The 17,188-nt window shown below is 43.9% G+C and overlaps 1 protein-coding gene across 4 annotated transcripts in view; it reads right to left on the bottom strand.

Moving 5' to 3' along the window:
• Nucleotides 1-17,188, bottom strand: part of PAIP1 (poly(A) binding protein interacting protein 1) — a 190,961-nt gene that overhangs the window by 124,521 nt on the left and 49,252 nt on the right. The window contains exons 1-2 of one of the 4 annotated variants that reach the window (XM_033931742.1): nucleotides 13,586-14,456; nucleotides 733-905 (exon numbers count right to left, since the gene is read on the bottom strand). In XM_033931742.1, coding sequence (XP_033787633.1) covers nucleotides 733-905; nucleotides 13,586-13,823 — 411 coding nt within the window. In that variant the 5' untranslated portion in view covers nucleotides 13,824-14,456. Of the gene's footprint in view, nucleotides 1-732; nucleotides 906-13,585; nucleotides 14,457-17,188 lie in introns of those variants that run through there. The other 3 variants (XM_033931751.1, XM_033931732.1, XM_033931761.1) reach the window with 3 other exon arrangements.

Here is a 17,188-nt window from a genome sequence, read left to right as displayed (position 1 = left end):
TGGAAATCCATATCTTTAATTTACAAAGCTACCGGATAAACATGCTATACTATTTGATTTCTTAGTTTGCATTGAAACCGATTGTTCAACATTCGAAGGATAATTCATCCTTATCGATTTACCTCTGGTGGAACACAATATTACTTTACAGAAAATACAAAGACATTGTTCATAAACATTTACCTCCATCTTGTTCACATATAACTAAATGGAAAAGTTAGATGAATACCTTGCAATGCTTTTATAATCTCCATAGCAATTTAGTTATCTTGCACTCCATAATTGCTCATGAATATTAGTTATATATTCAATTATTTGCATTATCATTTATTACAGTTAACAGAGGTACATTAACCACCCTTTTTGAATGGTAATTCTTACTGGATGTTATTCTTGTGTATCTTTCAAGTCAAAATGTCTTGATATCCTCTGTACCGATTACTTTTTGTAATTTGAAAATTTTTTAATAAAAATTATATTACAAAAAAAAAGAACAGCATCATAACCAAAAGTTAATAGGATGCACCGGCTGTTTATAGAGCTCATGTGACTTACATAGGCAGCAATTTTCTAACACAATGCCTCAGGACATGAAAGCTCCAAATATAATTTTTCCTATTATACTGAAAAGTATTACAAGCAGTTTGTAAGTAAAAAAACCAATCAAGAAACAATAATAAAAAAATGCCAAAATTAAGAGACTCAAACAGTACTCAAGGTTTCATACTCAACTGTAGAAGCAGTAGAGTATCCAGATGGGTAAAACTCTGGTGCATTGACAGATAATTTTGATATTACCGTCGGAGTTTCAACAACTGTAGACTTAGTCACTGAAGATCCTGTATCATGGGCTGTGCATTGATCTTGAATCCCTGGTAGGGTAGACCTTGGTTTCCTTAGGTGATCTAGAGAAAACCAAATACAAAGAGATAACTTATAAAAACCATCCACAATCATAACTGAAATAAATCTTCCATTTGTGCATGTAGCTGGAAATCAAGTTGCATGTGACATGGGTGTAAATTTTCAAAATGAACAACCCAGTTCAAGTAAGCAATGTGAAAATCATGGTGACTTCCAGTATTTCCTAGAAGAATTGAAAGAAAAGACAAAAGAATCCAGTCACAAAGAAAATATTCAACTTTTAACCTTGGCCCCAAGAAACTGGATTATCAAAGCAACAGCATCATAATATAACATAACAATCAGTTTATATTTCGCAGGACTGTGAAGTTCTATACGGTTAGCAAAAGATTATAATAGTATATACAATTGAATAAATTAAAAATTACGTAACTTAAAAACTAACAGAATAGATTACTAAAGTATAAAGTTCATAAAAATGGAAATTAATTGCCCAAATATTTAAGAAACAAATATGTCTTTAAAAAAAAAATGGAATTGCTAGGCTAAAAGATGCTGGGAACCAATATGTGGAGAGTGATGAGGAGAAAGCAAATGTGCTAAACAAATACTTCTGTTCTGTGTTCACAGAAGAAAATCCTGGAGAAGGACCGAGATTGTCTGGCAAAGTTACACGAGAAAATGGAGTAGATTCTGCGCCGTTCACGGAGGAGGGTGTTTATGAGCAACTTGAAAAACTGAAGGTGGACAACTTGAAACTTGAAAAACTGAAGGTGGACAAAGCGATGGGACCAGACGGGATCCATCCCAGGATACTAAGGGAGCTCAGAGAGGTTCTGGCGAGTCCTATTAAAGACTTGTTCAACAAATCTCTGGAGACGGGAGTGATTCCTGGGGATTGGAGGAGAGCGGATGTGGTCCCTATTCATAAAAGTGGTCACAGGGATGAAGCAGGAAACTACAGGCCGGTGAGCCTCACTTCAGTTGTTGGAAAAATAATGGAAGTGTTGCTGAAAGAAAGGATAGTGTACTTCCTTGAATCTAATGGGTTACAGGATCCGAGGCAACATGGCTTTACAAAAGGTAAATCGTGCCAAACGAACATAATTGAATTTTTTGATTGGGTGACCAGAGAGCTGGATCGAGGACATATGCTAGATGTAATTTACTTGGATTTCAGCAAAGCCTTTGATACAGTTCCTCATAGGAGGCTGTTGAACAAACTTGAAGGGCTGAAGTTAGGACCCAAAGTGGTGAACTGGGTCAGAAACTGACTGTCGGACAGACGCCAGAGGGTGGTGGTTAATGGAAGTCGCTCGAAGGAAGGAAAGATGACTAGTGGAGTCCCTCAGGGTTCGGTGCTGGGGCCAATCCTGTTCAATATGTTTGTGAGTGACATTGCTGAAGGGTTAGAAGGAAAAGTGTGCCTTTTTGCAGATGATACCAAGATTTGTAACAGAGTAGACACCGAAGAGGGAGTGGAAAATATGAAAAAGGATCTGCAAAAGTTAGAGGAATGGTCTAATGCCTGGCAACTAAAATTCAATGCAAAGAAATGCAGAGTAATGCATTTGGAGATTAATAATAGGAAGGAACCGTATATGCTGGGAGGAGAGAAGCTGATATGCACGGACGGGGAGAGGGACCTTGGGGTGATAGTGTCCGAAGATCTAAAGGTGAAAAAACAGTGTGACAAGGCAGTGGCTGCTGCCAGAAGGATGCTGCGCTGTATAAAGAGAGGCGTAGTCAGTAGAAGGAAGAAGGTGTTGATGCCCCTGTACAGGTCATTGGTGAGGCCCCACTTGGAGTATTGTGTTCAGTTTTGGAGACCTTATCTGGTGAAAGACGTAAGAAGACTTGAGGCGGTCCAGAGGAGGGCGACAAAAATGATAGGAGGCTTGCGCCAGAAGACGTATGAGGAGAGACTGGAAGCCCTGAATATGTATACCCTAGAGGAAAGGAGACAGGGGAGATATGATTCAGATGTTCAAATACTTGAAGGGTATTAACGTAGAACAAAATCTTTTCCAGAGAAAGGAAAATGGTAAAACCAGAGGACATAATTTGAGGTTGAGGGGTGGTAGATTCAGGGGCAATGTTAGGAAATTCTACTTTACGGAGAGGGTAGTGGATGCCTGGAATGCGCTCCCAAGAGAGGTGGTGGAGAGTAAAACTGTGACTGAGTTCAAAGAAGCGTGGGATGAACACAGAAGATTTAGAATCAGAAAATAATATTAAATATTGAACTAGGCCAGTACTGGGCAGACTTGCACGGTCTGTGTCTGTGTATGGCCGTTTGGTGGAGGATGTGCTGGGGAGGGCTTCAATGGCTGGAAGGGTGTAGATGGGCTGGAGTAAGTCTTAACAGAGATTTCGGCAGTTGGAACCCAAGCACAGTACCGGGTAAAGTTTTGGATTCTTGCCCAGAAATAGCTAAGAAGAAAAAAAATTTAAATTGAATCAGGTTGGGCAGACTGGATGGACCATTCGGGTCTTTATCTGCCGTCATCTACTATGTTACTATGTTCACATAAGAACTTGAAGACATGATTAGATTTTCCAAGTCCTTGCCCCATTATGCTGCCTGATATGACAAAAGATGATGATGATGTTTCTTAAATTTGCAATCTTTAACAGGCAGGAAGAAAGACAAAGTTCAGATGCAAATTTCTCCTGTTTCTTATTTGCAAAAGTAAAAAAGTCAATCAGGTATTATAGTGGCGTACCTAGCATATGTGACACCCAGGGCCCATCATTTTTTAACACACTCCTCCATCTGTACGAAAAACATGATTTTTAGTAACAAGCCACACGTCACACATGAGTACCTAGGAAAAGGCAGCACCTTACATACTGAAGTGAACAGTACAACATCAATACACCCATTGTAAAACTAAACAAGCCAGACTAGTACAGATCAATCCTGCAGTCAATCCTAACAAAAAACCATGTCTTTCGAACACACAGAACACAGAAAACACCTTCGCCTAGTATGGAATATGTAATCACAAACTAATCCCTCCCTCTTTTACAAAACTGTAGTGTGGATTTTAGCCACGGTGGTAACATTTCTGGCGCTCATAGAATTCTGAGCATCAGAGCTGCTACCACCACGGCTGGTGCTAAAGCACAGTTACTTACCAGGGTTATCCAGGGACAGCAGGCAGCTATTCTCACATATGGGTGACGTCATTGACGGAGCCCCGATGCGGAACCTCACAAGCAGACTTGCTTGTAGAATTTAGAAGTTTTGAGTCGCCTGAACCGCGCATGCGTGAGTGCCTTCCCGCCCAGCGTAGAGTGCATCTCCTCAGTTCAGATAGCTAGCAGAGAAGCCAACCAAGGGAGGTTGGTGGGTAGTGAGAATGGCTGCCTGCGGTCCCTGGATAACACCTGTTAAGGTAAATAACTGAGCTTTATCCCAGGACAAGCAGCCAGCATATTCTCACATATGGGTGACCTCCAAGCTAACCAGAATGGCATGGAGGGAGTGTTGGCAATTTAGGAGAATAAATTTTGTAATACTGTTTGGCCAAACTGTCCATCCCGTCTGGAGAAAGTATCCAGACAATAGTGAGAAGTGAAGGTATGAACCGAGGACCAAGTAGCAGCTCTACAAATTTCCTCAATAGGTGTAGAACTGAGGAAAGCTACTGAAGCTGCCATAGCTCTGACTTTATGGGCTGTGACTTTACTGTGAAGGGGTAACCCAGCCAGGGCATAGCAGAATGAGATACAAGCCGCCATCCAGTTGGAGATGGTATGCTTAGAAATAGAATGTCCCAACTTATTTGGATCGAAGGAGACAAAAAGTTGAGGAGCAGTTCTGTGTAGTTTGGTGCGTTTCAAATAAAAGGCCAAAGCACTTTTACAGTCCAGAGTATGAAGAGCAACTTCTCCAGGATGAGAATGAGGCTTTGGAAAGAACACTGGAAGAACAATGGATTGGTTGAGATGAAATTCCGAGACCACTTTAGGGAGGAATTTAGGATGAGTACGAAGAATCACCTTGTCATGATGGAACACAGTGAATGGTGGGTCAGCAACTAAAGCTTGCAGCTCACTGACTCTTCGAGCAGAAGTGAGGGCTATGAGAAACACCACTTTCCAAGTGAGATACTTCAGATGAGCCGTAGACATTGGTTCAAATGGAGGCTTCATCAGTTGGGCAAGGACAACATTGAGGTCCCAAACCACAGGAGGCGGTTTGAGAGGAGGTTTGACATTGGAAAGTCCTTTCATGAATCTGGAAACCACCGGATGAGCAGACAGGGGTTTCCCTTTAATAGGCTGATGGAAAGCCGCAAATGCACTGAGATGGACTCGAATAGATGTAGACTTGAGGCCAGAATTGGATAAGTGCAAAAGATAGTTCAAAACAGAAGATAAGGAGGAATGTTGAGGCTCCTTATGATGAGAAAAACACCACGTAGAAAATCTAGTCCACTTTTGATGATAGCATTGCCTAGTGGTAGGCTTCCTAAAAGCTTCTAAAACATCTCTTACAGATTGAGAAAACTGAAGAGGGGTTATGTTGAGAGGTACCAGGCTGTCAGGTGTAGAGATTGCAGGTTGGGATGAAACAGAGATCCTTGACTCTGTGTAAGCAGAGAAGGAAAAACTGGTAGAAGGTATGGCTCCCTGCTGCTGAGTTGAAGGAGAAGGGAGTACCAAGGTTGTCTCGGCCACCGAGCAGCAATTAGAATCATGGTGGCATAATCGTTCTCCAACTTGACCAGAGTCTTGAGAATGAGAGGGAATGGAGGGAATGCATAGAGGAAGAAATTCGTCCATTCCAGAAGAAAAGCATCTGCCTCGAGGCGATGAGGAGAGTATATCCTGGAGCAGAATTGAGGCAGTTTGTAGTTGTGGGGAGTTGCAAAAAGGTCTATCTGAGGTGTTCCCCACTGTGAAAAAATGTGATGAAGAGGAGAGGAATGGAGTGTCAATTCGTGAGGCTGCAGTAGACGACTCAAGTTGTCCGCCAAACAATTTTTTGCCCCTTGAACGTAGACAGCTTTGAGGAAGGTGTTGTGGCAGATTGCCCAGTCCCAAACCTTCAGAGCATCTTGACAAAGGGAGGCAGACCTCGTCCCCCCCCTAATTGTTGACATAATACATGGCGACTTAGTTGTCCATCCGAATGAGGACTACTTGGTCGTGAAGCAGATGTTGAAAAGCATTGAGAGCTTTAAGGATCGCTCTGAGTTCCAACAGATTGATATGACACTGACAATCGATACTGGTCCAGAGGCCTTGAGTACGGAGACCATCGAGATGAGCGCCCCAAGCATAGGTCGAAGAGTCTGTCGTGAGGACTTTCTGATGAGGGAGCGTTTGAAAATGCAAGCCTCTGGAAAGATTGGAAGAGAGCATCCACCAATGGAGAGACTGCTTCAATGAAGAAATGACTGATATGTATCGAGAAAGAGGGTCGCAAACTTGCGTCCATTGAGATGCCAGGGTCCACTGAGGAATTCTGAGGTGAAGTCTGGCAAAAGGAGTTACGTGTACTGTGGAGGCCATGTGACCCAGAAGTACCATCATGTGTCTCGCTGAGATGGAAGAGCGGGAAGACACTGTATGACAGAGTTGAAGAAGAGCTGCCATTCGTTGTTGTGGAAGGAATGCTCTGAATTGGACAGTGTCCAGAACAATTCCAATGAATTGTAGATTCTGTGAGGGCTGAAGTTGAGACTTGGGAAAGTTGATTTCGAATCCCAAACTTTGTAGGAACCAGGTAGTCCGTTGAGTCACTACAATAACCCCTTGAGATGTGGAATCTTTGATGAGCCAGTCATTGAGGTAGGGAAATACCTGAAGACCATGAATCCTTAGAGCTGCTGCTACCACTACCAGGCACTTGGTGAACACTCTGGGAGACGAGGCCAGGCCGAAGGGTAGTACTCTGTATTGATAGTGCAGATTTCCCACCCGAAATCTGAGATATTGACGGGAGGCTGGATGAATGGGGATATGAGTGTAGGCCTCCTTGAGATCCAGAGAGCATAACCAGTCGTTCTGCTCGAGAAGGGGATAAAGGGATGCCAGGGACAACATTCAAAATTTTTCTTTGACTAGGAATTTGTTGAGAGCCCCGAGATCTGAAAGAGTGGTTGATCGCTGGAACAGTCTTCCACTACAGGTGATTGAGGCCAGCAGCGTGCCTGATTTTAAGGCCAAATGGGATAGACACGTGGGATCTATTCACAGAGAAAGGTAGGGGAGGGTCATTAGGGTGGGCAGACTAGATGGGCTGTGGCCCTTATCTGCCGTCTATTTCTATGTTTCTATGAGATCCAGAATGGGTCGCAGATCGCCCGTCTTCTTCGGAACAAGGAAGTAACGGGAATAAAAACCCCTGTTCTGCTGTTCCAAGGGAACTAGGTTCAATGGCATGGAGACGAAGCAGAGCTTGAGCTTCCTGAAGAAGAAGGGCGATCTGGGATGGATTGGAAGGATACTCTCTTGGAGGAAGCTCTGGTGGAATCTGAGAGAAATGAAGAGAGTATCCTTCCCTGATGAAAGTACCCAGAGGTCAGATGTAATTATCGTCCATCGGTGGTAGAAATGATGAAGACGACCTCCTACAGGGGGAAAATGAGACAGAGTCAGAACGGTGGAGGTTATGCTCTGTTTTAAACAGTCAAAAAGGCTGAGTAGCCTTAGGTGCAGCAGAAGGTTGAGGTTTCTGTTGTTTCTGAGGCTGCTGTTTCTTTAGAGGAGGGCGATTATAAGGAGCCGTACTCGGAGTAAAACGCCGCTGATAGATAGGAGCAGGGCGTGCAGGTTTTGTAGGAGCTGGCTTCGGCTTGGGTCTGATAATAGAAGCAAAGGATTTCTCATGGTCAGACAATTTCTTGGTGGCTGCCTTGATGGATTCATCGAAAAGGTCATTGCCGTCATAAGGGATATTAGCTAAGCGGTCTTGAAAATTAGGGTCCATGTCAATGGTACGAAGCTAAGCAAGACGATGCATAGCCACAGAACAAGCAGCTGCCCGGGCAGACAACTTGAAGGCATCGTAAGATGACTGCAGGAGATGCAATCTGAGTTGGGTTAAAGAAGCCAGGACTTCTTGAAATTCAAAATGCTTTTGAGTATCCAGATAAGTCAAAAACTTTGGCAATAGAGAAATAAGGAATTCAAAATAAGTGATGAATTGAAAATTATAATTGAGGACTTTAGAGGACATCATAGCATTTTGATAGATGCGACGTCCGAATTTGTCCATAGTTTTCCCTTCCCTTCCAGGAGGAACGGTGGTATAAACCTTGAAAGGATGGGACCTCTTTAAGGAGGACTCGACAAGCAGGGATTGATGAGATAACTGGAAGTTGTCAAACGCTTTGCGATGAACAGTTTTATACCTAGAGTCCAATTTTCCTGGAACAGCTGGTATGGAAAAAGGTGTTTCCATGCATCGACCAAAAGTCTGATTCAAAAGCTTATGAAGTGGAAGCTTAAGAGACTCTGCCGGAGGTTGAGGAAGATGCATGACTTCGAGATACTCCTTAGAGTATTTGGAGCCAGTATCTAATTGAAGGTCCAAGTCCACAGCCATCTGACAAAGAAAAGATGAGAAAGATAGCTGATCTGCCAATGCTTTGCCTCGAGAAGGACTCGAGGAAGTCGAGGTAGCCTGAGTCGAAGATGAAGCTTCGGCAGGAAAAAAGGCATGAAAGGAATATGGTGACTTGGACAAGGCAATCAAAACCGGGACATCTTCGAGGTCCAGCATTGGAGACCTCAAACGAGGAGTCGGTGGTCTAGTCGAGGTTGGAGTAGATCGTGGCTTAGTGGAAGAAAGTCTTTCTTTAGAAGAACTATGCCTGGAAGGATGCCTCGAAGAAGGCCTCGATCGTCGATGAAAACTATGCCTGGAAGCAGATCTCGAAGATCAAGGAGACTTCGCCTCGGAGACGGAAGCAGCCGATGGTATCAACGAATGTATGGGACTGGAGGCTGTAGATCGAAGCTCCAGAGGCTTGATGGAGGAACCTTGATGCACTCCCAAAGACTCTGTTCCTTGTATAGAGTGTGAGGATTCCTTCCGAGGCACTTGCAAAGAATCTGCTCCTTGCTGTATGTGCACTGATGCCAGACCAGACACTCTGCTCCCTGCAAAGAGTGTGAAAGGTCAGCCTGAGACAGTGGAAGTGGCTCGACCTCACGGGAGACTGCTGAATGCCCAGGCTGGATAAGAGGAAAAAGCTTCGGTCCCATATTAGTAAGGAACTGAAGGAACTGCTTCTCCAAAATGGTCTGGAAAGAAGTCGGAAAGGATGGATCCGCGTCTGAAACCGGACCACCTGCTTTGGCTGGAGGTTCCTTCGAGGTAGTGTGAGTGTGCTTCAATTTGGAAGTCTTAGGCACTTTAATCACTACCGCTGGAACCGACTGATGAGCTGTCTGACCTGAGGAAACAGGGGAAGATACAGCAGATGTCGTTGAAGAAAGAGCCACTGCAAATGAGGAAGGTCTGATGAGGCTCGAGATGGAAGCAGTAGAAGCAGGAGGAACCTCGGTAGGAGTCGAGGCCGAGGTCGCCTTTGAAGTCGAGGGATCAGTAGAAGATTCCATCTCGAAGAGTTTGTCCACCAAAATACAACGACGATTGAAAACTCGAGGCTGAAGTGTTTGATAGCGCAAGCACAATCTAGGATGATGTTTCGGCCCAAGGCACTTGAGGCAGCAACGGTGTGGGTCCGTAAGAGAGATCACGCGCTGGCACTTGCCACACTTCTTGAAGCCCGTGACAGGCCGGGACATAGAAGAGAAAATAGCCGCCGCAAGATCAAAGCCATTCTAACACCTCACCTCCAATGCCTATTGCATCCAAACATTCCAATAACTTCTCATGGTCCACCAGATCGAAAGCGGAACTCAAATCGAATTGCATAATCAAGGCACTACGACCTATGCTAAATAGATTGCTTAAATTGTCCAAAATAGCAGCAATTACTGTCTCAGTACTAAACATAGATCTAAACCCCGATTGTGATCCATGTAAGAGAGAAAAGTGATCAAGGTAATCCAGCAGTGTTTGATGTTTCAGAAGCCAAGATAAAGGCAGAAAAGGGAATTTTGGCACTTCCAGCAAACTGACAAGAAAGGAAGCCATCAGTAGAAATTGTCAGCAGGGTACAGAATTTTTTTTGAAGATGATGAATTCAGGAGACTGTGTCCTGAAAAGAAGGATAATACGCCTGTGAGAATTTCAGTAATTAAGACATACAAACAGAAATGGTTGCTGGTTTGCAATTTACAGAAAATGTTTTGTCTGGTACCAGAATCAAAATGGACCAGATATTGGATTCTCAAAATTTTGTGAACTGGATCAGCAGGAATGCATGCCATTTGTGTTTGTGCACTTCATCAGAATGTAACGCTTATGATTAATGGAGCATCAATCAATGAGAATTACAAGGAATTTCTTGGCAAAGTAGTTTGCAGCCTGGAATACAAGGAATGTATATGCTTCATCGCTGTGAAAAGTGCCCTGGACCAGAAGAGGTAGAATCCGCAATTGCCACCTATTACAAAGATAGTGATCCAGAAGAGCCGATTGAGCACAAGCAGTGGGTCTCAAACTCGTGGCCCAGGGAACCTTGGTATGTTTATTATAATCACAAAAGTAAAATAAAACAGTTTCTTGATCATATATCTCTTTAGCCCAAAATTATTATTAAGACTCTTTAGCCCAAAATTATTATTAAGACTTTGCAAAAAAAGAAAGATTTATAAACTATAAAGAGTTTTACCTTATGCAAAATTGTCATTTCTTTAATAAGACATTAACTATTTTTTCTGAGGCCTTCCAAGTACCTCTACAAATCCAAAATGTGGCCCTGCAAAGGGTTTGAGTTTGAGACCACTGGTTTTTACACTTCGGGATACCTTGGAAACTAAGCAAAGCATCTGACAACAGAAGAATTTACTCAGGAAGTTGCAACAAAAATTTGGAATTTGTCATGCCATCACTACATAGCAAAGGATCAGAGTTTGAATCTGAAAACTCCTAAAAGCGACATATGGAAGATAAGCTTATTGTGCTAATGGACTTTGCTGAAAATTATTCGTTTGTTGTTCAAGACTCAGTGCAATGTTTCCATTGGAAGAATAGTTAGGCAACACTTCATCCATTTGTTGTCTATTTCCATCACAATCAAGAGTTGCAAATTGTGAATTTTTGTGTTATCAGTGATTACCTGTGCCAAGATACAATAGCTGTGCATGTTTTCATGAAAGAATTAATCAAGTATATAAAGGCAACGTTTGCTCAAATATACCACCTCCACTACTTTAGTAATAGCTCTAGAACAGGGGTAGGGAACTCCGGTCCTCGAAAGCCATATTCCAGTCAGGTTTTCAGGATTTCCCCAATGAATATGCATTGAAAACAGTGCATGCAAATAGATCTCATGGATATTAATTGGGGAAATCCTGAAAACCCGACTGGAATACGGCTCTCGAGGACAGGAGTTCCCTACCCCTGCTCTAGAATTTTCTTTATTTGTGATGATATAAGAGAGATTTTGGAATGACTGTTGAATGGAATTTTTTTACTACAAGTCATGGCAAGTCACCATATGATGACACTGCAGACACAACAAAGCTCTTAGCACCTAGAGCAAGCTTGCAGCATCCACTTGAATGCCAGATACTCAAGCCTAAAGATCTCTTTGACTTTTGCAATGAAAATATTCATGGAGTTAAATTTGCTTTCATCAGCAAAGAGCAAACTGAACAAGAAAAAACTTTGCAAGAGGAAAGATTCCAGCATGGCCACACCCTATCAGGAACAAGAGAAAATCATGTTTTGCCAATCAATGAAATGTCAGTTCAGGTTAGAAGTGTTTCAAATGATGCAACATCATTTTTAGCCAAGATTAGTGACAATGATGAAAAAGGAATTCTAGTAGAAGACCTTCAGCCAGGGGAATATATTGCTTGTATTTATGACAAAGAGTGGTGGATTGGAAACATATGTGAAAACTCCACTAAACAGAGACACACCTCAATAAGCTTTATGCATCACATAGTCCAGCAAGTTCCTTTTACTGGCCTTCAAGAAGTAATACTTGATGGATTCCAGGCAGTTACTCCAGCTCCATCAGTGACATCATCTGTTTGGCAGTATAATGTTCCTGAAATTAATCAGCTGCAGACTAATGAAGCCTCACAAAAGTTCAAGTAGTCCAGATAATACAGGCTTGGGATCCTGAGGACAAGAAACCCACAAACAGGCTTGGGATCCTGTGGAAAAGAAACCCACATACAGGCTTGGGATCCTGTGGAAAAGAAACCCACCTGTGTATGTTGTTGAAAGGTTATTGGATGTGGAAGCTATGGTGATGGGGATATTGGTTTGCTTATTTGGAAACCAGTAGTGGCAAAGCCACCATGGACCAACGCAACACCTACTTCATATACATTTTCTAGCCTTGCCTTGACAAATTTCAGCTCTTGTGTCAATGGTGCAAAATTTGAATGTCCTGATGCAGCTATTCAAACTGAATTGCTGCAAATTTGAAAGGGTAGTGTCCAGTGCAAGGATAATCTATGATAAAATCTGAAGTCTGTACTATATCTACTTTTGCTCTGGAGCAGCTGATAAACTAGTCAAAATCTGTCACAATAAACTGTGACAAGTTTTAAGGTACACTGCGCAAATGTTTAAGTGGGCTTTTACATCCATGATGCTCATACTAGCATCGCTGAAACTGGCATAAAAAGTTGTGCTGGCCTGTCAAAAATTAGTATTTTTCATTAATTATTGTCAGGTAAAATTTTGGGCTGCTAAGAATGACATTTTATTTACTGCTGTGCATGATGCTACCAGCAGCACCCAGTAAAACAAGGGGGGGGGGGGGTCTAGCTCAGTGACTATTGCAACTAAGGACCTGATATTTTGGGAAACTTTTTTAATGCTTTGCTAGTTCTACATATAAAATCTGAGACATAATGGTGAGTTGCTCTTTTTTTTTATTATTATTTTTTTTAGACCACTTGGTATGGAATGACCCAGAGGTGTTCTCCCAAGAATCCTTTAAATGGGTGCACAACCTGGTTGATTTTGTTGACAGTCCAGCTAACTTAACCTGGCAAAATATGTCAGAATGAGAAGGCAGCCACTCAGGCCCTAGTCCCACCAAATTTCCCAGGAGCAGTCTCCTTCTCCTACCTGTTAGAAACAATAAACAATGTGTACCAGCTGAAAAGTCAATCTCTTGAAAAACTGTTCCTTGACAGTTCTGATATTTCATTCAGAACAGGTTTCCCTATCTGTCACAGCAGGCGCACAGTCTGTTTAATGTACCTGGGGCAGTGGAGGGTTAAATGACTTGCCCATGGTTTGAAGTTGAACCTACAATATCAGGGTGCCGAGGCTGTAGCTCTTAACCACTACGCCACTCTCCTACAGGAGCATAGCAGTACATAAACGTATGCAGACAAAAAGAACAACATACATGCAAATAAAAGTGCAGCAAAAGTATAAACACGTATGCACATATAGGGATGCCATGTTTATACTTGAAGAATCATCGCACAAATATATACACACGTACATGCAAGATCATCGCACAAATATATATACATGTACATAAGAAGATGGAGGGGGCGTAAGCACACTGACTATATATACAGGAATGGGTGGTATCTACACACATACGACGGTGGAGAGAATGAGGGAGGGGGTGGTACGTGCAACCGTTACCTGTGGAGTGTTCTGGGAGAGGCGGAAGAGTTTTAGGCGGTCTCAGTGGTCCCTGTTGCTGGATGAAGGCCGGCGGCGATGCAGTCTGCTGCGACGTTTGTTCGCCGGTCAAGGCCCTGAAACCCGGGGTACGAGCATCCTCCCATTGCTGTCGTTGCTGTCCCCTACCACCCGGCTTCTGTCCCGCTCGACCCCGTCCACGGCCGGCCCCAGGGGCCCGGTCAAAACAGTCGGCCATGAACTACTTTCGGTGCCCGTCTGCTGATAGAAAGAGGCGACCGCATGCCCCGGACCCCACAGCCAGGATTCCTTCACGCCGCGGCCCCCAAAACAAGCAACTCTTCACTTTCAGTTTCGCCAACAAACCAAGAAGGAGTCTGTGAGCCGGTGCTCGCCAGAGACGGTGCTCACAACGGCCCCTGCAGGTCGGAGGCACGTATAATGAGAGTAGGGAGAAGGAGGCGAGAGAATTCAGGACACAGTCTGCAGAACTCTTGCATTAACTCCAAGTGTGCTTGGGCACTAGGGTTGTCCAGAAAAACCTAAAGTTGGAAAAACCATGCGAATTGAACATTTCCCCATGAATGTGATTGTGCCTGATCAGAAAATAATAATAAAAAAATTAATGCACATCCTGGGGTTGATTAAAGCCACTGATTACATAAAGCTCAGTTTTTCTTAAAAATGTGCTATTGTTTTGCATAATGGAGCAAATTTCTTGGTATTATAGCTCTAAAACAGCTCACACGCATTCTTCCCCCGGACCTACTGGAACAATTCGCTAGGGTCCTAGGGTAGGTCAGGAAGAAGCTATCCCCAATCACTGCTTCCCTTGCCATCTCCACAGTTCTAAAAGGTTAGGGGTACCAGACGTTCAGGAGAACCCAGACATGTCCTCTTTTTAGAGGACTGGCAGGGATTTGGAAAGCCCTGAGCTCCAGCCATGTCTGGAGAGCCTTCAACAAGCATGCACAGATGATATCACACCAGGTTGGGTTGGAGGCAGAATGGGGTCCGCTGGAGGTGGAATGGGAAGGGTCAGAATGGGGCAGGGCCATGCATCTGGATTTTTCCATTGTCAAATAAATTAGACAGCCACATCTCCAATCTACTGATTTCAGCACCATACTACAGAACCTTCAGGAGGGAAATAAAAACCAGGCTGTTCAAGAAATATGATACTCCTGATACAACCAATATCCTTACTCTATCACCAGACTCCAAATGTTACAACCAATAGCTTCCCTGTAATCTTCTGGAAATGACCAGAATTTCTTCCTTTTGTAATCCGCCTAGAACGGCAAGGTATTGGCAGAATAAAAGAAACTAATGTAATGTAACCCTATAAATGGTGGCCGTAAATTCTTGTGAGACTACCATGAGAGGTCACAACTGCCATTTTGAGCCTTGGAACTGACAAGGGAATGAGCAATTGGGGATCAGTGCTTCCTGACCTACTCTAGACCACAAGGTAATTGTTCTGCTAGTTCCAGGGAGGGAGGACAGAGGGAGGAACGGGAAAGAGAAAAATGCTGCACTTGGATAGAAGGAAAGAGGTGAGGAGGGAAGTGCTGCACTAGGATGGAAGGAAGGGGAGAGGGGGGACTGCTGTACATGGATGAAGAGAAAGAAAGGGACAAGATAAATATTTTTCTCTGCAGTACGATATGCACCTGGTTTTGACCCAGGGACAATAGAACCAACTTATTGACAATGGGAGCAGTTGGGATTATGAACACGTCCCAGAGGATGGAGGAGTTCTTTCTTATACAGGACTAGTGAGTTTGGGTTGCCCCGTCATCATGTTTCAATATGACCGATCCAAAATTATGTTCTAAAGAAGGCATGGGGTGAACTTAATATGCAGGAAACACAATTGGAGAGGGCAGTCATTAGTGGGATGGGCAGGGGATTTGTGTCACGGTTGTACTGTTTAATGTTTTATTGGCTATTAGTTCTCTTTTAGAAACTATAGCCACAAGTGGGAGTGGGATTTGGGAACAACATATGAACATAAAATGTGGGCGCAGAACCTGAGCTATCTACTTAATGTATCTTTAGCTAGCAATCTTATAGAGAATGAATATAAGATTCTGTACAGATGGTATTACATAGTAACATAGTAAATGATCAAGAGAAACCAAAGAAACACTGTGGAGAGACGATGTTCCTGAAATGGACTTTATCCCAGGACAAGCAGGCAGACTATTCTCACATAAGTGTGACATCATCGACGGAGCCCCAATGCAGAAGCCTCGCAAGCAGACTTGCTTGTAGAAACTAAAAGTTTCGAGTCAGCCACTCCACGCATGTGCGACTGCCTTCCTGCCCAGCACAGGGTGCATCTCCTCAGTTCTCATTTTTCCACGGAGCCAAAAAGTCCCTCTTTGGCTCTCTGCGTTCAACTTACTTACTTTGTACCTTCTCTCACCGCAGTTTGTGTTCTTTTTCTTCACGAATTGCTGTATTTCTTTTATTTCTAGTTTAAAAAAAAAAATTATTTCTTCCGTTTGGCTGCTGGGGTAGGCAGCTAGGCCGCAGCCCAGGGGCTTTAACTTTGCAGCGGCTATTTTTCCCTCCTATGTCCTGGCCAGCAACAGGCTTCAAGAAGTGTAGCCAGTGTCAACGTGCGATTTCTCTCATGGACCCACACAGTAGGTGCCTCAAGCGCCTTGGGCCAGACCATCACCTGAAGTCGTGCGAGCGCTGTGCTATTCTTCAACCTCGAGCCCTTAAACGTCGTCTACTTTCAGTGGAGAAGCTCTTTGGGATGGATTCGACCACTTCTTCGACTCCAAAGCCGACCTCAGTCTCACCTTCGACAGAGGGTCCTCCTGCCTCCACTGCTTTGACCTCGAGCCTCATCAGACCTTCTTCGTTTGCAGCAGCTCTTTCCTTGACGACGTCTGCTGTATATTCCCCTGTATCCTCAGGACAGATAGCTCAGAAGAAAGTTCCAGCGGTGATGCTTAAGATGCCCAAGACTTCCAAGTCGAAGCACATTTCCACTGCCTCTGTGGAACCTCCAGCTAAAGCAGGTGGTCTGGTTTCAGACGCGGATCCATCCTTGCCGGCTTCTTTCCAGACCATGTTAGAGAAGAGTAGTATAATGGGTACACCTCATGTCAAAATGATTGACAGCTGTCAGAGATAAGGATCGACCAATCAGCGTTCACTTCCGGGTTAAGCCCCGCCCATTATCCCACCTTAGTCTCCGCCTATGCCCCTCCCCTCCCATAGGAATGAATGGTGGTAGCCCTGCCCCACCCATGGCCCCGCCACTCCCATAGGAATGAATGATGGTAGCCCCGCCCATGGCCCCACCCCCACCCATGCCCTGCCCCTCAAGCCCCGCCCCTCCCATTGCCCCACCCCCTCATGTCCCGCCCCGGAAATGCACTTTTTGATGACATCACCGGAAATGGGGGCGTGTTTAACCCCGGAAATTTCTGATGACATCACCGGAAATGGGAGTGCCTGCCCCTACCGGAAATGCGCTTTTCTGATGACATAGGCGGAAATAGGGTAAATGAAGCGACGGAAATGCGCTTTTCTGGCCACGTAGGCGGAAATAGGGTAAATGACGCGGCGGAAATGCGCTTT

Source organism: Geotrypetes seraphini, chromosome 1 (assembly GCF_902459505.1).
Source record: "Geotrypetes seraphini chromosome 1, aGeoSer1.1, whole genome shotgun sequence".
Classification (NCBI taxonomy): Eukaryota; Metazoa; Chordata; class Amphibia; order Gymnophiona; family Dermophiidae; genus Geotrypetes; species Geotrypetes seraphini.
The sequence above is the reverse complement of the archived record's forward strand: the minus strand, read 5'-3'. Positions and strand labels throughout refer to the sequence as shown.